Source organism: Aphis gossypii, chromosome 2, assembly GCF_020184175.1.
Source record: "Aphis gossypii isolate Hap1 chromosome 2, ASM2018417v2, whole genome shotgun sequence".
Taxonomy (NCBI): Eukaryota; Metazoa; Arthropoda; class Insecta; order Hemiptera; family Aphididae; genus Aphis; species Aphis gossypii.
Window position 1 is genome coordinate 11,223,815 of NC_065531.1, and position 23,070 is coordinate 11,246,884.

Consider the following 23,070-nt stretch of genomic DNA (forward strand, 5'->3'; position numbering starts at 1 on the left):
AGTAGGGCCAAGGTATTCCTTTGAGTTTTCTAAAATTCGACTTATAGAGGTTTGAGTTATCGAGGTTCCACTGTAGGTATATAAACAGTTCTATTATAATTAAAATATTATGGCTTTTTTAAGCTATTTATAGACAACTGAAATTTTCAATTTTTCTTAGTATTAGTATTTATTTGAAATTTATCTTATTATTGTACCACAAATACAATATAGTATTTTATTATAAGCTAATAGTTATTATAGTAGTATAATTATATTATTATTAATTGTTTATTAATATTTAATATATAAATATTAGTTATAAGAATAATATAAATATAATGTGTATGTAAAATATTGATAGAGATATGGGTGGTAGAAGGGTCAAGGGATATTTAACAGAGATAGGTTTTTAGAAAAGTATACAGGAACACGGAAATTTATACTGCATAAAAGTTGGGAATCATTTAGTAGAGAGCAAGGCCGCCCGCAAACATTTTTCTCGGGGAGGGGGGGTCCATCGAAAAAACAATACACTTACTCTAAATAAAATATAAAACATAGGAAGTTTAAAAAATTATTATTATTATCTAACTGAGAGAGGGAAGTGATCCTCCCCCCTGCGTGCGCCCTTGGTAGAGAGGCAATAGAAGTAATCATAGGAATTATATTTATAATACTTGTATTTTTATTTTAACACTAATAATTTTACTTTTTTCTGAAGTTATTTTTCAGATTCTTGATGTAATGATGTACGACGCGTGTGTCGATAAATTGCACTTTCATTGCAGTAAAAATAATGTTTATACAAATGTGCATTTTTCTCTGAGAATACTAATCTATAGTTACCCATATTTTTGCTTTCCCATAAATTATTTTGTCGTTCAAAATTTTCTTTGCACCTTAATGTTCTTTGTTTGCTAAAAATTATTTACTCACATTATTATGAAAAAAAAAAACAATATAATATAATAATATAAATACACTATTATTTATGGGTTATTAAACGATACTTAACAAACGATTAAAGCTATAAGTACCCAATATTAAATTATTTTTAAAGTTTCATAGGAAATAACATTACTAATAAATTAATAAGGTCTTATACAACTAAAATCCAGCATATAATTGAAAATATCATAAATACCTAAATAGGTAAACATATTTGAAATTAATTTCTCTAAAGGTGATTTCAGAAATACATACCTACAAACTTTCAGAGTTTAATAATCGTGGTAGCTGGTACAAATATAGTAGAATGGTAGCAACTAGCAACAATGGATACGAAATTATTAACTAACTGTTAGACTAAGATTACAGATAGAATAGTTAACCAACAAAATTTTCAAAATACAATTGATTTAACAATTTGTTTATGTAGATATTGTACAATTATTACTTAAGAATATCATATGTTACTATTTAAGTTTTATAGAAAATTATACAATTGTCTATACAAGAATGGTTACTGGTAGCATTATACTTTTATATCCAGTTCAATAAATTACCGATGCATCGAAATTAATTATTACATTTACGGTATTTTAAAATGATTAACATATTGAAATAAAGAAATGTAAACGAATGGTCATCAAACATACTACACGTTTTTATCAGCATTAATGGTTTGTTGTTGAGTTTTCCATTTCTCCTCTCCAGAAACAAATTTTTTTAAAGTCTTATTCAATTGCAATAGATTAAAAGTATCAATCAATAGTTCTCGTTTCACTATTTTGTCAATAGAAGTGTCCGTGTGAAAATCTGGAGCATGATTAACCTAAGCACAATACGTTACGGTGTTAAAAAAATTAAACATCAATCGATCGCGTGAATCAATGATGTAACAATATCTAACTTCCAAGAGATATGGTTTGCAGTTTTCATCTAAAAGTATATCGAATCCCAAAATTTCGAAACATGCCGGCGTATATTTATGACCGGAGAAACACGTCTGATAGGTGCGGTTGACAAACGGATAGGCCAGAATTATGGTTTTAATGATGACATCATCAATTTCGTTCCATATTTTTTTATCATCGTAGCCTTCTGTATGTAGCCAATTACTGAGCGTTGTAATTCGGCTAAACTCAACAAAGAATATTCCAAAATTAACGACACATTCTATTTTACTTTTATTATCTATTATCTCACCGTTTACTTCCAAAAAGTTCGTTATCGATGTACATTTTATTGCATTTGTTCACTGAGTAATTGGTTAGGTGCATATACCGATCGTTTACATTATTCTGTGTAGGCGTTTCATAGGGTTCCGTTGCTAATCTGTGAAATAATCGTATAATATGATATAAGTGAAAATTGAATTGCATTGCCTATTGAACTATTGTTGTAGAGGTGAATTTCTAACAAATGTAAAGCTTGCAAAATAAATTATTTACTATAGAGTAACACGAATGTAATCAATTTGTAGACATTTTATGTACGTTTATAAGCTGCAAAGTAAAGCTCTGAATGTACTTAATTGTTTTAGCAATGTTTTAAAATAACAGTCATACAATTTTTAAATGTAATCAAATTAGTATTAAATACTACATTAATAATTATGAAAAAATCAATCTGCTTGAATAAATTTTTAAGCTCTTAGCATTAATTTATATTAAAAATGCTTATATACTAACATTTTAACTAAATTTAAAATTGAATTAGGATAAACTTGATGATTTATCATGGATTTAAAATTTGAAATTTCAACCTTAACATAATTATCCTTCAAGATGAGTATCATACTTCTGAAAATGAGTTCTAGACTTTGCGCACATTCAATTGTATTCCTACAGACTATCTAGCTGTTTAAGTAGCTACTGTAACTTTACTTTTAATAGGTCAAAAAACTATTTTTTTGAGGAAATAATGTTAAGCGTTATAACTTCTCGTATAAAATATTGTTCGGGTTTTAAAGTCTTAAATATTCAGATATTATTTTTACCTGACAAGACCATCATTGTAAACGTATATCTTAAGTGGATCACATGATGCTATTAAAGTATACACACGCATATCAAATTTATAGCCATCTAATAACAATGGCTAAAACAATATAATATTATACGTAGATAGGTAAATAACTTTTTATGTAATAATAATATATTACTTATAGTTGAACAATTTGTTTTTGATTACTTTGGAAATATAAAGCTGACAAATCATATGCTCATATTGATTAATTTTTTTCGGAGATTTTGTTATGTATATTCCGGTTCCTCGACTTCCTGTTGTTGGTTTTACAATATATGTTGAATTTTTGTGTTGATTTATGTAAGTTTGAAATTTCGTGTAACTAAAATTAAAATAATCAAATAAGTTTTATTTATTTTATGTTGATTACTTATTAGAAAAATCTTACTCTGATGGTAAATACCACGTCATAGGATAAAAGTTATAATCGTCTCGAAAACTAGTGGCCATCGTGTTGAGGTTGCGAGCTAATGAATCCTTGCGACAAATTTCTGACATACCTAGAAAATGATTCGTCTTCTGAAAATTAAAAGCCACATAATTGCGAATCGATTCAATTTATTATTTACTTTATTATATTTTAATAATGTATATGGTTCTATATGTTTATTACTCAGTACTCAACCTAACCTACTTTGCGATTTTATGTATAATATTGTATTATAAATGAATAATAAAATATTTGCAATTAAATATTTTAGTTAGCTAAATAATTTTATATTTTTTTATATAATTATGTATGTAAGAAAACGTATTGTAATTATTTTTATTAATTGTACTATCAATTTATTAAATTTATAATTAAAATATTAAAATATGAATTGATGGAGTCTTACACAAACATCTCCAATTTACCTATTTAGATCCAAGGGACTTATTACCTTTTTAAAGATAAAATAAAAATAAAAATGTTTCATAGAAAAAGTATAAAAAACAGTAAATTCTAAGTTTCACCGACTGTTGTCGGTAAATATTAGAAATTCATTATGATTTCAATCATAACATCTTTCTGTAAATAACGTAAAACAGTAAAAATAGATTCATAACATAAATAGGTAATAATGAATTAAAATAAATAAAAAATGTCATTATTCATACTGTTTGTAGTATAATTCATAGTAATATAGTATACGTAAAAGTCTTAAGTTCCCAAGACTAATATTTTTAAATCATCGTTATTTCATGTAATTTCATCGAAATTAAATTTAAAATGTCTACAAAAAATAATTGCCTTATTATATTATTTTTATATTTCATGGTTATAGTATGTTTTAGTTTTATATATATGGGAAATCTTGTGGTACATTTTCAAAACTTGGATATAAAATGAAATTTTTTATGAATTTCTAACAGAAAAATAATTGTTTTTCATTACGATTTTAATTAATTTTGACAAAACTCAAAATTATACTGATATAAGAATTTTGCTAGTCAGGTTCAGACAACTAAAGTGTGGCCATTCCGTAATGTGTCGCGTATTGTATCTTATCAATTACTTACCTTTAATGAGGCACTAAACACGACTAATAACACGACTAATGGTTAATACTGTTTCACTAATTGTTATTTTAAACAAGAACTCAGTTATTAAAAAGAAGACGATGGAAAATTCAACAAAGCGAGCTCTTTTGTCTAATTCTACAAACTCTTTGGCTCAGGAGATAAGAAAAACATGTTTTTTGTGTTAACGAAGAAACAAGACAACGTCTGCGTCCAAACGCTCAACTTGTCTCATCATCGAGATCTAACTAGACCTCATAAAAACCAAGTAATGTTAAACTTTTAAACATTGTCTTTAAAAAAAAAAAACGTAATTGTTTTTGTTACACTCAGTAAACATATAACTCGCAAGGTGGACCCAGAAGGTTTCACATGCAAAGTTAATAAATCTAATTTTATCGTCCGGGTAAATACACGATCCAATTTCATGGTCATTAAATTTTATCTAGTAGACGTTAATACTACGAATAATATCCATATTTTCCCCGTTCTTCCCAACCTTCCCGTGTTGAACCACATTACCTCCAATATATTACTATACTCTTACCATGGACATCGCAAATTGACTCAGTCACCTTGGTCATAAAGTTATCAGTATTTCAAATATACTTCAACTTAGAAACAAATTGCCACTTCCTCTTTTCAACATAAACCTAGCTAGAAACACCAATAATCAAGAAATATGCAAAACCACCAAAATATTCAACTCAATTGTAAAATTTGAAAGCCCAAAGAGGAAACTCGGCCATTCCCAATGTCACTACTGTTAAAAGTTCGGATACACACAAAACTATTATCACCACTATCTACGAGGCGTGAAATGCGCAAAGAATACGCCACGGACAAATGCTCTAGAAAACAGTAAGATCCGCAACACAGCCAACTATAGAGGATGCAAAACCTATAAAAATATATTAAGTCACATAAAATCAATAGATCGAAAAATAGTTTAAAAAATTATCCCATTTCGATATTTGCCGTGGAAAATGCAGACGTGAAGTTTTCAGTTCGAATCCCAAAGATAAATCATCATACACCGAAACTACAGCTAGCACAACATTAACCACATCACATCATAACTTAAGTCCTAGGTGAATTAAAACCTATCATTAACCACCTTCTAATTGCCTGAACTTCCCTATTAAACAAAATCGCACTCCACATCATTTTCACTCCATAACACACATATTATTTCTGTAAATTGTAAATAAACTTGTAAAACATATACATGTTGATATATTTCAGTTGTTAAATAACAAAAAAAGGAATTTATATACATATTGGCTGTTATATAACTTTATTTTACCTACATTAACATAAAGGTATTAATTTATTATATTTGAATTTAGAATTATGCGAAAATATTTTTGTATGAAAATATTCTGCTCCTATCAAAGTATCACCCTGCATGGGTTATTACTACATCTAGCTCCTACCTAAACTATGTATCTTATTTTTTGTATATAGTTTCATCTCCAAATTATTTTATATGTAAGAAAAATTTACTCTATCTAAAATGTTCTTCTTCCTAACTAACACATATAGTTTAAAATAAAATTTAAATAAAAGTCTGAATGACTTTCAAGAATGTATTTCAATACATAGACATAGTGCTAAAATCTTGGCTAGTTTTGCGTATATTGAATAGGGATATCTACATTTTAGAGTAATGAAAACTTATTATAATTGAAATATTATAAAGAAAAATTGTCAAGAGCGTAATACCGTAGTTTTTAGGAATTGTTTGTTTGTTTTTTTTGTCACGCCTGCACCGATAGTTTAATGTAAGATGCGAGTTGAAACGTTGGAAAATGACCCTTTTCCATCCATTGGGCCGTAAAATCTTTTTTATTGCCTACTACGCCAGAAGTTTTCTGTTCAAATCAGATTAATATGCATGAATGTATCGATACGTTTTGCCTATCTTAAATGTTAATATATCAAATACTAACTGGTAGTTGGATTATCGAAAGTTTGTGCTATAAAATAGTTTATTGAATTTAAAATACAGAAAATGGCAAGAATTGTAAAGTTTACATTAAACTACCATAATACCGGTAGAGGTGGTTTTATAGGCTACATATTAGGGTGGCCTTTAGTTTATTCATGTAAATTTTTTTTTTAATTGTACAGTTTACGGCACCTACTCATTTTTTGTTAATGTCCAAAAAAATAATACCTGCTTATACATCTATATATATCTATATATTGTGTTTTTTTTTTTTAACCGAAAAATATTAAATAGTAAATATCGAGTAGGAAATTATATGAGGATCTCAAAAATGTCACTTTTTACATTATTACATTGTTAATTACTGAGGTAATTAAAATTTTAAGTAAAAAATATGCAAAAAAGCATATACAATTATATATTTTGAATTTTTCTATATTTCTATAAGCGTACCTATCTAAGGAAAGTTATCTATAATCTCCAAAATAGTATATATGTCTTGTGCAGTTGTAAGGAAAAATAATAAAATAATATTAGTCTTCAGAAAAATGCAGCTTAATGTTTTCAAAATTTGAAATTCACAAAAAATTATTGTGTAGATTTACTTATTACCCTGTAATTCTAGTACAAACAACTGTTGACTAACCTTAAATTTTTTGACAAAGCACACTTTTTTTATTTACATTATTTAGGAAAAACATTTAAAAATTAACAATGACAAATTTGTCAATTGGTTTAAATATTTACAGTAATTATAACAAAATGAAAAATTCACTTTGTCAAAAAATGGGTTTATGTAAACATTTTTTGTTATTCTCTACCTATTAAGGGGAGTACTCGTACTAGAATTTTCATACTTTTGACCCTTAAAATAACCAATTAAATTAAATTTCCTACCAGAAAATATACTGAGGTTAAAGTTTAAATAATTTTTGCTATTCCAAAAGATAATGACAAAAAAAAACAACAACACATAATTGTAAAAACAATCCATTTAGGACTACACTTAGAATCTTAAAAATCTTTTTACCTTTTATGTATTATAATTTCAATATAATTAATTGTATAGTTTACTTGATATTTTTTTAAATGTTTGGCTTTTTTAATATCCATAGGTATGTTACACCACCACAAATCCCACGATTCTTCAGGTTTTACGATATGCATACCCATTGATACTGCTACATCATGAACAATAGAATAGTTACAATTTTGCAAGCATATTGCAGCCCTGTTTAATTATATTAATATTAATATTATAATTTTTAGTTCGAAATTCATATCTTAGGATACGATAAATACGTTAGTAAATACGAGTACTTGACAATAATACATCAACAATAAAATATAGAAAAATGATGTCCTCTATAGTTTAATTTTTAAATCGAACTAGATTAATAATTTTTGTGATGTACAAAGTATTTCAGCACACGATATTAATTATAATATTTTATTGATACAACAAAAAAATTATTTTGGGGAATAATATTGAGCGTTTAAAATGATCCAAGGTACGTATTATTCAAATATTCCACTAAATTAAAAATATACTTAGACTAAGTTAATAGTATTGCTATTTAAAATTTACCAACAATTATTTATTTAACATAAATACTAAAAATTAGCATTCCTAATATTTATTAGGCACTCCAACGAATCGGGGTTTCAATATTCTATAAGTAGGTATTTTTAATATATTATTGATTCGATTACTTTTTTTGTATAATATTCTTTTCCTCAGTAATCTGTTGGACAGAAATTGTTTTCTCCATCGTAGAATCTAAAAACAAAACACAAAAATAAAATAAAAAATTTTAACAACATTTGTTCAAGGTTATATTATTTGGTTGTCATGAAAACAGTTTTGGCATAAATGATTATAAGTTTAGATCAGTGAACCTATTAATTTTTACGTTTATTTGTAATAAATATACTGTATATTTTGTATATTTTGTCTATTTAATCTTAGACATGAAAAAATACTATAATATTATCTATTACTAAAATCTAGAATACAAAATTTATTTCCATTAGGCACTAGTGATAAAAAAAAATAGTACTGCCGAGATATCATGAAAAAATGTTATAATATTATATATATATTTTTGATATTACCTATTACTTGTAATTATATTAAACTAGGTCTAGCTTAATAATCCCAGAAGTTCTTTAAAATATAAAAAATATTAAAATAAATGATAGTAAGTTTTAATTGGAATTTAAAAGAATTATTTTAATATAATTTAAATTTAAATATCATCCTTCAATATTAATTACTAATTCATGCATCAAATAGTGGTTAGAATATATTAGCGATACAAAAAATAGTACAATATTTAAAATAAACAAGAAATTCTATCTAAAATCTAGTTATGATATTATAAATTTAGAATCATAAATCTTTCATAATCTATTAGTAAGTAACTATAAAGGCTAAATATATAATATTATAATGTATGCACCTTAATTAATTGTCATATGATTTATGAAAAGTTATGAACTTTCAAATATTTTTTATATTTTTTATGTATAAGTAATTTTTTTCTAGAAAGGTTTTAGTAGTTTACAAATTATTGTGTAAGTATAATGATAATATTGAAACATATTTATATACATAATTGCATTATTTGTTAATGACAGAAATGTTATGAAATCAAGAAAAATTATACATATTTTTGATCATAATAATGAATTTGATAATCATACTTTCTAAAAATGGGAAGGGATAAATTATCATTTTTTTTAAGACTTAATAGCAACGTTTATTAGAATTGAATATTTTTTGTTCTAATGTTTGCAAAAAATTATAAAATATTTTAATTTTTCAAGTAAATCTAGTTAAAATATGTATATATATATATATGGTGTACCTAACGTTATATTCACGTGCTACAGTGTTATCACTTATCTGATTAAGTTCAACAAATATGACTTTAATATTTCCTTCCGTTTTGAGAGTATTTTTTTAGATCAAAAGTACAGATTTCCACTATATTGGATAAAATCATGTTATAGGTAGGTTCTTTGATTTGTGCTGAAATATTTTTATACGAGTATAGCAAAGTTGCTTACCCCCCTTGTTTTACACCTTTAGTATGGAAAATGAAAACTCACTTATGAAATGTATACGTCTTGAATGTTTTCGTAATCGAAAGAAAAATGCTTACATACATCTAAGACAAATAAAAATATGATATTCGATACCTAGTAAACTTCATGATATATCTAATGTATATTTTCTTTTAACTTATAACTTACAATATAGTATCATGTATGTGCCACTTTTGAATACACTCGATCAATTTTTACGGGTTTTACTTCATCTTATTTTTCTTTTACAATTTTATTGTAGTAGTATACTCGAGTGAATACAAATTTCTTGAAACTTTAAAAGTTCAAAATATGTTAACCATGTTTTTCAACAGGATGGTTTTATCTTAAAATGTTTAAGTATTATTCAAGTATTTTAAAATATGTTAAAGAAAATAGAAGGAGATTAAATTATATAAGTATCTTATTTAATTTTTTATCATTTTAAACATTATAAATAAATATAAAACTAACGAATAGTGTTTAAGTAAAATTAACAATAATTTATCTAGCAAAGAATTATTTTAATTCTAGTGCTTTAAGTTTTTTCCTACGATTAGCAACATTTATTTTAATACCCATCTTGTTATCAACAATTATATGTTTTGATCTGCAGCAAGAGATTATATTAAATTTTATATACATAAAATCGTCTGTGTAAGGATAATTGAATTTGGCGAATAGCCACTGATATAAGAAACAACAAATGCATCTCTATTTCTTGAGAATAAACGTTGAAAATGTTTAATAAAACCCATTAAATCGTTACTTTGTTATGTTTTGATCTTTGTATACGTTTTTCTGTTTCAAGTTTTAGGCTTTTTTTTTTGGCTGTGATTATTTCTTATAATTTAATGGGTTGTTCACCTTATTTCGTTGGCCCGGGTTATAATCGGCAACCCTATAATAAACTTTGAACGACTATTGTTTGAGAATGGCCAAGCGGAAAAGGTTAACGAGCCCTTGAAAACTCTTGAAACTTTACCCCTTCTATGTTATAACTAAGAGTCTCCAAATGCAAATTAAAAGTGAGGGACAAAAAATAAATACAAACAAAATATAAAATAAAGTTACCGGGTCGAGGACTTGGATTCCTATATTATTGTGATTTATTTAATTGATTTTTTTGCGTCTTTCTATTTTCCTATCGTAGTCGATGTTTACTTTTTTTTATATTAAAAGTTTTATAATAAAAACGATTTCTACCGTTAACTCATTGAGCACAGATATGGGTAATGCGTTTTGGTACCTATTGTTTAATTGTTTTTAGGTTTCAAGTAAACATATATAGCACGTATATAAACTTTTTTCCATAGGCGTATACTCAACTTAACTGGTATTTATTCAGAAAAGAAAATCTTTGACGAGTTTATATTTCTTTCCTCGCATAACATTTCGATACACAACTGTTTATTAATACTATATTGGCTGATGAAATAATAATAATAATAATATACAATTCACAATAGGGTGAGCTTAAAACTTTAGTAATAAAACCCAGGACATAAGAAGTCCACATTGATTTGTTCAATGACGAATTTAATTGCATTATTTCTGAGAAGTTCTTGAATTAGAAATATATAATATTTATGTTTCATAAAGTCATAACTGCAGTGGTTTTTTAAAATATTTATTCCAAATATTAATTATAATATAAATCTATTGTTTATGTCATAATACTCATAACTTATAATTTATAAACAAACATTCTTTTTTTCATCAACATTCTTTGTGTTTTTAAAATATTTGAATGAGGATATTAATATATTTTATCGTCTAGTAAAATATTTTTTTTATTCGATTAATATGTTTTTACGGATCGTATTAACAACTAAATCAATATGAATCTGTTATCTAATTGATGTCACGAGAATAAAAACAAATTTTTATTTAATATTTTATGGGGTTTTTTTTTGTGCTGCAATAGAATAATTACGTAGTTAGTGTTTGTATTGGTACTAATATTATAATAATTTATAATATTTATTTGTGTCAGTTATTATATTATTTTTTAAGTACAAAATGTCGATTGATATGAAATATTTTCGTTTTTGTTTCGACAGTAAAATATTTTTACACTAACTGAGTAGCCAAAGTAATAGCTTTGGAAATAAATAACTGATGGTAAAAGTTTTGAAAATAGTTTCTTTGAAGTATTCGAGAGTATAGGGTAAAAATATGTACTCACGTGTTATAAGAACTATTTTTATTATATTGAGTTTTTGATTTTTTTCTTACAGTTCAATTTAAAAGACATTTACAGTTTAGACTAATAAAGATAAAATGAAAACTCGCGTGTATCGTGTAAATTAATGTCCACAAATATGGGTTTTTCATTCTCTCTTGAGAAGGTTTTTCGATACTATTCAAGTCATTTGAAAAAGCGTTCGTGTTTTCACGCCGTAATCATTTATCTATAAGACGCATGCATACGATTAATGTAAAACGAGGAAAATACACCGTTTTAAAATCACAATACACTACACATACATTTATAAACTCTGTTGATCATAAAATCATATTATTTACCTATGTATTTAGTACATACTTAGTTTGAAGTTTTGTGTCCAGTGGCGAGGAAGTGTGTGGATTCGTCGGTAACTACAAAAAGATAACAAAGTCATTAGGTATTTATTTATTTTTTTGCTGTAGGCATTATTTTTGTTTACCTCAATAGTAAAATAATTTTGGTTTATTATTTCCTGTGTATGTGGTTTTATAATAATATATAATTTAATATCTACTGCCTATTTATAAAGTATGATGCATTAAATTAAAACAATCTAAACTGTATAATTGTGTATAATCAGACTTAAAAATATGTGTTGAATGCAGTAGGTGGTCTGTGTCGGAAGTCGCTGAAAATGGCTGAACAGTGAACACACAATACAAGTACTTGGAAATGAGGTGGTGTGGACTCGTTTTTCATTTAGATATTATATATTAATAATATGTAATAATTAAATTCAATGATTTTGAGCTTGTACTGCTCATATATTATGTAAAATGTTATATCTTACATTACAGAATATGTAATTACATTATGCAAACTTTAAATTATTAAATAAAAGCTAATACAGCATATGAACATGAAGAAAAAAGATTAGAATAATGTCACTGTTTATTCTAACAATTATAAGTAGTATCAATTTAATGATATTATGTCGTAAATGTAATAGTAATAAACTAATACTTGGCACTACCCATACATAAACAAATGTATAAATATATATAGTCAAATGTATGGTCAATAATATTTTATTTTACGTTTGTATAATCTTTATCATTTATCATAGTTCTTAAGTTATAAGTTATAGCTCAGATGGCTATATTGTTTTTGATCGTTTTAAATGGCTTTTGTTGAGTATTTATAAATAACGTTGGTGTGCTGCAGTTTTGTGACAGATAGCTTAAAAAATACTATTACTGTGATCAAAACAAATTTTTGTAATATTAATTGTTTAATATTATAATATTTTACATTTTGAGCAAAAATATCATCTAAATATTGTTAAAAAATTTTGAATATACGTCGATATAGCAAAAAATTAAAAATATCCAAAAACACACAAAATAAAATTTTATATTTGAATTCTCCGTGCTATAAACCATGTTTGTATATCATTTTGCATATTTTACTACATATATGATGGATATGCAAATGCTACAAGTCCCGAACCCTGGTTATAAGTAGTTATAACTATAAAATACCTGTCACCTAAGTCCCAAAGGTAATCGTGCACAAACTGAAATTTGTTATATCCATTATTATTAATAAATATTTTGTAGTCTACTGAGTAGCTACTTGGTATAATAGCCAATAAGTACATAGTATGCACCTATTATATTATAGATAATATTATTATCTATTCGATATTTGCTTAGTAAGCATTGGAGACATTTCAAAAGTGATAAACAGTTCAGATTAAAAAATTATTTATTATTCATATTTTTTAAATCAAAATATAATTTAAAATTAATATAACAATGTTAGGTACTTATTTATTTTTATAGAAAATTGATTAGTTGCTTTTTGATATTATTTCAATAAATGGTTTGTACAATAACTGACAATATTATTATGAGATGAGTTTATTTTTAATATTTTATCTAACTTGTAATAAATATTTTTATGTAACTTAATTCAAATATCAAATACCTAACCTAATTCAATAAAAAATCTTTACATATTTTAAAAATTACTTCAAGTTTCTAATGTAAAAGTCTTTATAATTTTGAAATAAAGTAAGCAAAATTCGAATAAAATATTATGTATAGTGATTTTTTTTTTTTTTAGATGTCTAAATAAAATTAATAAAAACTAGACTAATAATAAAAATTAAAAAATAATATATATAGCAAATAATTACTTATATATTTCTAGTTCAAACGTGTTCTTGAAATAAACAGCTGAGTTTCGATATTTTAAGCTATTATATATTTTATGGATACAATTCACTTGTCCAGTAACTTATTAAATATGGTTTACGGTTTTTCATAATTTTTTCTAATTTTTTGTAATTTTTTATTAAAGTATTCCTATTTATGGCTATTTTTTATGTACATTGTGCATGCGACGTGCTACACTATTCATATTCCATATCCATTTATGACTTTATTATGATTACTCAATATTATTTATTGGGTTATTAATAATTATATCCATATGATGTTCGTTGACTTTTTATAGAGAAGGTGGTACAGAAACAAGACATGTAAATATTGTAAATATACTAGTTCTTAAAACTATAGATAAGATATTGTTCCAATTAAAAGTTAAGACATGAAGTAAATGTCATTAAATCGACGTCTAGTATACATGCATTCCAAGTGGAGATGCTCTTAAACTGTTTTTAGAGGCATAGAAAATAAAAGAAAAAGGTCTCTTAACTGTCGATTTTAGCCAACAGAATGTAAAAATATTCTCTGAACACGCTAAGTAATACGAATAAACTTATTTTCAACGGATTCCTTAGTATTGAACAATACTCTAGTATTGGCCTGATAATCAAGACATATAATGCTTTGAGACAGAGCTAATTCTTGAGTTATTTGTAATCACTTAAATAAAAATATAACTCGAGTGTTATTACTAAAAATAGAAAAAAAATATTTAATTGCTTGAATATGATCTTGATAGAAATTAATGAGTTATGTTAGATTTAGGTTTAGGTTAGGATTATACATATTTAACCAAAATGTGATTTTAATTTTTTGATAAGGTTTTGCAACTTGATTATATTTTTAAAATTAAAATAACGAACATAACTAACATTTAAACTTTTAATAATAACGCATTATTACAATGTATATTTAAACATTACAAAAGTATATACTATGGTATCGTATCAAAACCACGAAACCCACAATAGCGAATGTCCAAAACAGCTTAAGTATATTATTTTAAAATTTTTATTATTATTATTTAATCAAAAGTCATTTTCTTACTAAAAGTGTTACTTATAAATTATATAGATAGATATAATCATAATTAGTTTTATAGCTGAGTTGTCCCAGTGGATTAACGAATATTTTGGACGGACACGGGTGAGATATAATAATAATAAAATGGATGGATAAGATACTAACACACATATATAAGAATAAACAATTTTAGAAACTCAAAAACAGCATTGGAAATTATTTAAAAGGTGTAGCCTATAGTTTATCACTACAAGTATAATAAAATAATAGTACAATATTTGTTTTATATTTAATTTTTTAATTTTTTTAAGTTCTAATGATTGGAGTATTATTAAATCCGTATAATAATCAAAATTTTAAAATAATATACTTTAGCTGTTTTGAACATTCGCTATTATTCTTTAGTTATTTTATTCTTATCTATTTTACCGGCGCTTTTTCGACGTTCACTTTTTTGGTTTCGCAGTTACGATGGTGACTCATTTATTAGGAGACTCAGTCCGATTGAAGTAGTATTTTTTCTCTTTTGATTATATTTATTCTATTTCAAATGTTCAAACATTATTTTGAAATAAAAATATTTGTTTTGAATTTTAATATTATTAGTATATAAAAATCAGAGATGGTTTATTATAAAAAGAGACAAGAATTCAAAGTTTTATTACCATAGCCCCGACAGTGATACTTAAGAATCGTCGAATTTTGATAAATATATTTTCTTTGGTAATTTTCATAACTACCACGTATTTTAATAATTTTTTTTTTCTATAACATATCAACCATTTTAAATTAATAATAAAACTTGTATACACGTTCGCAGTATACAGCACGAAAATTACTCGGATTAGTACTTGCTAGCATATTCAGCAGCTATTGTACCTACATGATTTATAAATCTAAACTGAATCAAATACTTAACAGTTAAAATTACATAGATAGGTAATTTAATTAGTAAAATGCATATTTATTTAATAATAAATAATCACATTCAATTTGCGAGTTTTCTTTATAGTAGCAAATAAGCCAATAAATAAATAAAATAAAAAAAAAACTTATCAGGAATATGAACTTAGTCCTCTCTCTCCTCAGTAATTTCAATCACTTAGTTGAAATGATGTTTTAAAAAAGTTACCAATAGACAATTATGTGTTTAATAAATAAAAATGATTATGCTGTACTAAATTGTTTATGTAGAATATTTTTTTATTAACAATTTAGTCAAAAATATATTGTTCAATTAACATAAATTGATTTATCGTAGTGTTCTTATTTCTAAGATATCTTATAATTTTAAAAGCTCAAACGTTCTTTTGGTTCAGTTCTTGGAAGCAATAGAAGCACAACATTTCGTTAGAAGATTTTATTGTAATAGCAGATAATTATTATATATTTTTTAAATTAAATTCCTACTTCTCAAAATACTAACTATAACACACAATGTTTATAGATAACATCATAATATGAGATAACGGAGGAACAAAATATATAAAAATACAAAAATTTCACACAAATAATGAACAATTTAAGTTTTAAAATCTATCAATAATTATTTATCTACAATATTAATTTAATAATTTAATTTGATTGTGGAATTAGGTTACTAATTATATTAGTTATATTTGAGAGAAAAAATTATTAAAAAAGTAATTTTCCTTTAGCTGAATTTCAGCTAGTTATTATTACTATTTTTTTTATATATCAGTGGTGATATTATAATTATAACTGTTTGACGTTTAACGATATTTTTTATTGGTACCCAAGGTAATGTATATTAAATGAAAATATTACATTATTTCAAAAATGATATGTATGCATTAGGTATTTGTTTTCCTAGTCTAAAACGATGTTGTTTTCATTTGTCATCATGTCCTGTTTTATTCAATAATATGTATGGTTTTGATAAAAGCCGTTTTATTGTAATCTTGCGCCGTTACAGGGTTTTTATATTTTGAAATCCAAATCGATTTTAATAAGTTAGCCAATTATGACAGTAATAAGTACAAATTAGGTTGGTAGGTCTAATTTATAATTTTTGAATTCTGAGCGTTGATAGAGTTATACATTTCATAATAACATCTTATGGAACCGAAAATAAAATAAGAATATTTTTAAATTTTTTAGGTAATAATAATTTTTATTTAATATCATGTCATAGGAACAAATTGGTTAAATCAATGATCAATTATCAAAAACATAATCAAAACATTATTAAATTTGCATGTACATTATTTACAATTATTTTATTGTGCACAAATAGGACTATAATAACACATGTTATTTTTTGTTTGTATTATAGACAGATATAGTGTAGGTATTGCCAAATTCAATCTGTTGAGTATTGAATTCAAATTGAATGATATATAAAAGTGTGACATTATATAAAATATGTATTATTGAATAGTTAAATTTTAAAAATTGAAGTAGATATAAAAAAATGATATCATAAAAATGTACATTGAATAAAATTAATTTACATACAGTTGATTAAATTTTTATAATTTTACACTCAACGCGAGCGCAAGAATGTATGATGTATGTGTTCTAGAAAATCGTTTTTAGTAGTGTTTAAAAATTTAATATACCTAGTGGCTAGTATGCATAAAAGTAAACTTGTGGGCTGTACATTTTTATTGTTTAATTTTTATGTTTTTATATTAAAATTCAAATATTAGTATCTTAAGTTTCTATTTAAATTGAGAAGCAATATTATTAAAATCCGTTTAAATCATATTTAAAGTTGTAAATACATATATGGAATTTCAGGTTTGTAAGAATCAATTAGTGATTGAAAAGGTTATTTTGATATAGTTATTAGTGTAGAGTATAATATTAACAGTATGCAATATTATTGCATTTAAAATTGCTTACTGATATCAAATAGTATAGGTACATAATTATCATTAGGTAAGTTGTTGTTTCTACAAAATTTACATCATGTGTTTGGTAAACAGAAATTATTTATCTATATTCAATATTATAAGATACATCTAGTATTGCTTTAATATTTCAATTTTTTCCCAATAATTATCCAAAATATATGTGTTTACGATGAGCTATAATAAAGTTTAGCTATCTAGAATGCTCTATTTTTTAATTATTATTTTTTAATTGCATTCCTTAAAACTTAAAAGTTTTTAAAATATGTATAAATAATTGATTTAAAGCCAACCTGGAGACGATATTGATTCTTCTTTAAATCCTCAAAGAGTCGAATGCGATCTAGAGAATGCTACACATAGACTATACCTTCAAAACCCCTCGGCTTTCATGTATCATTATTAAAATATTTTATATAAACCTTTAAGATGTAATATAGTTCAGAAATGTTAATAACCTTAGCAGTTGAGGCATATTAAATATATTATATAAAATATTCGAGAATATATTTTATATCTAAAATTTGAATATTTTGTGTTTATTTTTGATACCTTGTATTTATACATTTTTTTTATAAATTATCAGTATATGAGTATTATATATTATATCCGTACGACAATTATTTGAGTGGAGTACAATTAATGGAGCATACGGTGTATAGCTGTTAACTGCGTGATGGTGCAGTTCAGAAATATTTCACCGACCCTTCTGTGTCGAATTGCGAATTCCGTTAAAAAAAAAAAAAGAAAAAGAAGGGTGTTGTATTAGTGTTTAGTAGGTATCCAGCTGCAAGCTACACTCGTCTAATTAATAGCAGTAATGGCGAGTGTTCGACGAAATTGTCGGTATATATCCATTGGGAATTTTCGACATTTTTACCTACGCCTTCATCATAATTTTTAAACTCATTATATGTACGTATCAGGTTCATAATACACTTAATATATGTTTTAGAGACAGAAACATGGTCGGTTACACTGTAAATTAATAGTTCGTTTTTGGTGGGTGCAATTGGAACGTGCTAAACATAATGCAGCCGTTGCCGCCCTATCGTCGGGGTAGACTGATGCTGGAATCATTTGGGCTTGGGTTTTGTAATTATCTTATTTTTAATCTAAAAATAAATTATAGCCCCCATGCGCGCATCAACAAGTAGGCAGGCAGACAGGTATAATATAGATAGTCTGATAGTGTTTGGCTGTTGTGTAGGTGATGGAGGGGGGCAAGGAGGAGACAAGAACACGGCTGCAGGCTGAAAATTACCTGGACACATGCCTATGTATGGTCGAAGATGAAAAAAAAACTGGAACTATAATATAGTATAGGTATGTGTTTACTATGATATGTATATGTTTTATTATATATTATACCTGCCTACCAGACAAAATATATCCTCACATTTTGTTTTTATGTAACAATTGTTATTATTATTTATTACACGATTGCAGGTTTTTTATAATATACTTTTGGTGGAGTTTCAGACCTACGTGATTTAACGAATTTACCAGTAAAATTATGATGTACACAATACACTTACACTAATATACAATGAAAAATGTCACAATGCAACAACAATTGTTTTAAAACTTGTATATAAAAATTAAAAATCTGTCATAAATTATAAGTCCAATGAACAAATAATGTGATGTCATAAATTATAAAAACTATGAAAAAAAAAACGTTCCTTTAAGACAATTTGAGTTCATTAAACTTGTATCTTCCTAATTCCTAAGCAAATTTAATGTTATAAGCTTATAGATTATAAATTTATAACTTATGGGTAAGTGTAAATCATAATTAATTCTAGAAATAATTGTTAACTCTTAAGTTAATTCTTGTTGTTTATTGATGAGTGATTGTGGTACATACACCATATGATAAATTAATAAGAATTTTATTGTTTTATTAAATAATATTAATAATTGTAGAACTACACTATTGTATATAATTAACACTCGTGTTATATCATACAATAATAAAACATAAAAGTAGGTCGTAGCTCGTAAGAATTATTGTTTGTTACATAAAAAAATTAATTTTACTATTATTGGTGTTTATTTTAATGTGTAGTGAAATAAACTTTTAGTATTTCGATGAATGATTCAAACATAAATAATCTAAAAAATAAAATGGATTAGGTATGCAGTATTTTTTTTTAACCAGATTTGTATTTACATTTTTTTGTAGTTGTGGGTTGATTTCAATTTTTTCGGTATGGTTTTTTTTTTGTATTTATCCATAACTTAAACTGTGAATTATTTTGCAATATACATAGATTCAGTCGATATTTTATTGTTTATTTTTTTAGTGACAAAATAAACAATGAACCCACTACTATGATTATGTTGTTTATCACCCACGTTAATATATGTCATATTTAAAATTTTAGTGATTTATTTGAATTAAAAATATAAAATATTTAAATATAATATTTAATTTTTAAGCAATTCTAAACTTTATTTTATTTTCCCAGTAATTTATTAGTAACAATAGTACCTATGTATGTATATATAGTTGATTTTTGCTGAAAATATTAACATACAATAAACAAAGTAGTTAAGTATATAAAAATATAATACTTATTTAAAAAATATTTTTATTTATTTATATATTTTAATAATAGAAAGATTAAATTTACCATGAATGTATAATATCATCTAGTTATTACTTTATCATACATTTCACTGATCTCTTAGATTCTATATGTAAAAATTTTAAAAGCGTATTATAATTTATAACTGATAAAAATAAAAATAAACACATAATATATTACTTTATTACGTTAAGTATTAAAGATTTGAAGCTATATTCACGTCTTTTTAAAATAAAAATTTAAATTTTTCATTAAATAAATAAAAACGTTAAATTGTGTGATATTAAATTATATAATTACTCAAATAGGTCTTAATAAATTATGTATACAATGTATAATCAATATTTACGACTACACTTAACAATTCTTCAATTACAGTATTTTATATTTTTTATATACAAATTAAACTTTGTAAAGAAAATGTAATTCATTGCACTACAAAAAAATTATCAAAATAAACCGGATTTTTTAATAGATTATTAATATTAAAAATCTTATGATTGTATACCCCATTTGATCCTATTGTTCTTAATTACAATTTTCATTAAATGTTTAGAATGTAACGATGTTATGTTTAATGAAACCCTATTGCTGTACATCCCATATTTTGTGTTGCGCAGAATGCTCAGTTCCCAGTTACTAAAACACCCTGTTACCCCTAAAGTATGTTATGCACTTCTCAAAGTAATATATTATCGTTTCGTTTCGTCTCCAGTTAGTTGTGTGGGTGTGCGGAAGTGATGACACAGTGAATGCATTCTTCGTTTAAAGTACACACAATTAAAACATTTTTTATGACTTTTAGATAAATCTATTGGGTTGAGTATTTCGAACGCGATCGTATATAATTTAAATATTTATAACCCATAAAAAACGTAATATTTACATTCGAAAAATGTAATAGCTAGAGATATATAATATAATTTCCCCTGGCTTGTATAGTTGTATCTAAGTCATATTTTGATACATGTAAACTCTACCGATAACGAAAAACAGCTATCTAACTTAATCTAACCTATGTAAACTCAACCGCTGAAAATAACTTTCCGTAAACTAAGAGTGTGATGTGAAAAGATTCTGCACAATTACTAGTTATTATATTTACAGAATCATTGTTGTCCAATATGCCAAAGTTTGTAACCTAAGTATTATTTTGGCAGACATTATAATATAATGTTGTTATTAATTAAAGTTATTTCTTCAATTTTTGTGTAAGTGTTAAGTAGCAGATAAATAATAATTTAATTTTAAATTAAAAAGAAAACAATCATTATTAATTTATTAATCTTTATAGAATAATATATTTATAAATAAAACCATACAAATTATTCTACAAGGTAAATACTTGAGGAAAAATAAATAATACATATTAAAACAATAATGTGGAACAAAAGTTATTATTAATTATTGTTTATTAACATTGAATGGAGTTCATTAATATTAAATTTAATGGGAATATTTATTTCAATAATGAGTTTTAATATTTTAAGAATTATCTGTAGCAGAATATAGCGGTATTGATCCTTACAAGATAGGACTAAAATTCACCTACACAATAAACAAATTATTCAAAACTCATCAAGTAGTCGTAAAAACGATTTATTTTCAATTTTTTTTACATCTAAGATAATATTAAGTAGGCACTTATATTTTGTAAATTCAAGTAACACAAAACTATATGACACGAGTGAATTGTGAACAACCCTTTAAAAATATATTATTATAACTTCCGTAAATAATAAAATAGGTTGGTTATAAATGAGTAGTCCCTGGCTTTTACTGTGTTATTCGCATGAGTAACATAGTTAGGTACCAAAAAAATACAAATCAACAACTGTTTTACTCGACGTTTATCATTTTGTCATTGTCAACTGTATAATAAATGTTACATCTATTTAATAAGACAAGTACTGAGTTTTAATTAATTATCAATATTATTATTCATTTTTATTTAGTGGTAAAATTAAAAGTTATCGTTTAGAAGTTTATAGAAACAATATTTTATTTTATACCTTTGATTTTAGAAACGGTGAATTACAAAATCTACTTCTATATTCTATAGATATAAGTTTTCGATTTACCTATAGGTAGATGAAAAAATATTTGTAACGCTAATATAGTTTAATATAGGTATGTATATAGAGTTATCGAACAAAAGTTATTTTATACTCCTTTCTAACATTAACACTTCATAAAATGTGAGTAGGTGTAAGAAATATAAACTCTGTAGGTTTTGAGTTAGTTATTCGGTGTAAAATGCGTAGTACAATTATTATTATAATCTTATTGACAGTGATTGTAGCCTTGTGTGAAACTTAATCATTATTATTTTTCCTTGACGATATGATTTAACATTTTGCTGGTTGTTAGCCACATCGAAAAAGTAATTTGTCTTCATTGATAAAGTCATGAGAAAATATACGAGGAGAAAAGAGGAAAGCAGTTCAATAATAAGGCTTGATGGATAACAGTGAAAAGGAAAAAGTAATCCATTCTTTCGCGTATCCGTGCTCGCGTATTTTTGGTATCCGTTTTTGTATCTTTCACCAACCCTACGTCTTTGTGCTTTTAAATAGTATTTCACATTTATTTATTGAAAACGGTAAAAAACAAATAAATGAGCGAAGTATTTTAATATTGAATAAATTATTATCTGTAGAAGATATATAAATATTATATATAT

The 23,070-nt window shown here is 25.1% G+C and overlaps 1 protein-coding gene and 1 long non-coding RNA gene across 6 annotated transcripts; both read right to left on the reverse strand.

Annotated features, from left to right (window-relative positions):
• Nucleotides 1-644: 644 nt before the first annotated feature.
• Nucleotides 645-9,292, reverse strand: LOC114121241 (tubulin polyglutamylase TTLL6). 4 transcript variants are annotated; one of them, XM_050201720.1, is made up of 10 exons: nt 9,274-9,292; nt 8,117-8,183; nt 7,478-7,634; nt 3,341-3,471; nt 3,118-3,274; nt 2,924-3,024; nt 2,131-2,259; nt 1,835-2,060; nt 1,581-1,756; nt 645-899 (listed from the first exon to the last, which is right to left on the reverse strand). In XM_050201720.1, exons 2-10 carry the CDS (start codon nt 8,173-8,175, stop codon nt 704-706), a joined length of 1,332 nt encoding a protein of 443 aa, XP_050057677.1. In that variant the 5' UTR covers nt 8,176-8,183; nt 9,274-9,292; the 3' UTR covers nt 645-703. The 4 variants fall into 4 exon arrangements, with proteins under 4 accessions (XP_050057677.1, XP_050057678.1, XP_050057679.1 ...); XM_050201721.1 differs by lacking the exon at nt 9,274-9,292 and having other exon boundaries at nt 7,478-7,584; nt 8,117-8,191; XM_050201722.1 differs by lacking the exons at nt 8,117-8,183; nt 9,274-9,292 and adding an exon at nt 6,178-6,326 and having other exon boundaries at nt 7,478-7,546.
• An 89-nt stretch (nt 9,293-9,381) lies between these two features.
• On the reverse strand, nt 9,382-15,869 carry LOC114121199 (uncharacterized). 2 transcript variants are annotated; one of them, XR_003592182.2, is made up of 8 exons: nt 15,757-15,869; nt 15,583-15,682; nt 15,347-15,458; nt 12,023-12,094; nt 11,682-11,907; nt 9,662-9,788; nt 9,518-9,576; nt 9,382-9,437 (listed from the first exon to the last, which is right to left on the reverse strand). It is a non-coding gene; the product is annotated as an uncharacterized LOC114121199 (long non-coding RNA). The 2 variants fall into 2 exon arrangements; XR_007604427.1 differs by having other exon boundaries at nt 11,984-12,094.
• Between the last annotated feature and the right edge of the window lie 7,201 nt (nt 15,870-23,070).

What these genes read in the sequence shown, in the direction of transcription:
- LOC114121241 (XM_050201720.1), bottom strand. Translation starts at nt 8,175, where the DNA reads ATGGAGAAAACAATTTCTGTCCAACAGATTACTGAGGAAAAGAATATT. An exon ending in GTCAGCTTTATATTTCCAAA is followed by an intron (nt 3,025 to 3,117) that starts GTAATCAAAAAC and finishes ATATTGTTTTAG; the next exon opens with CCATTGTTATTAGATGGCTA. An exon ending in AATGCTGATAAAAACGTGTA is followed by an intron (nt 900 to 1,580) that starts GTATGTTTGATG and finishes AATAATTTTTAG; the next exon opens with CAAACAAAGAACATTAAGGT.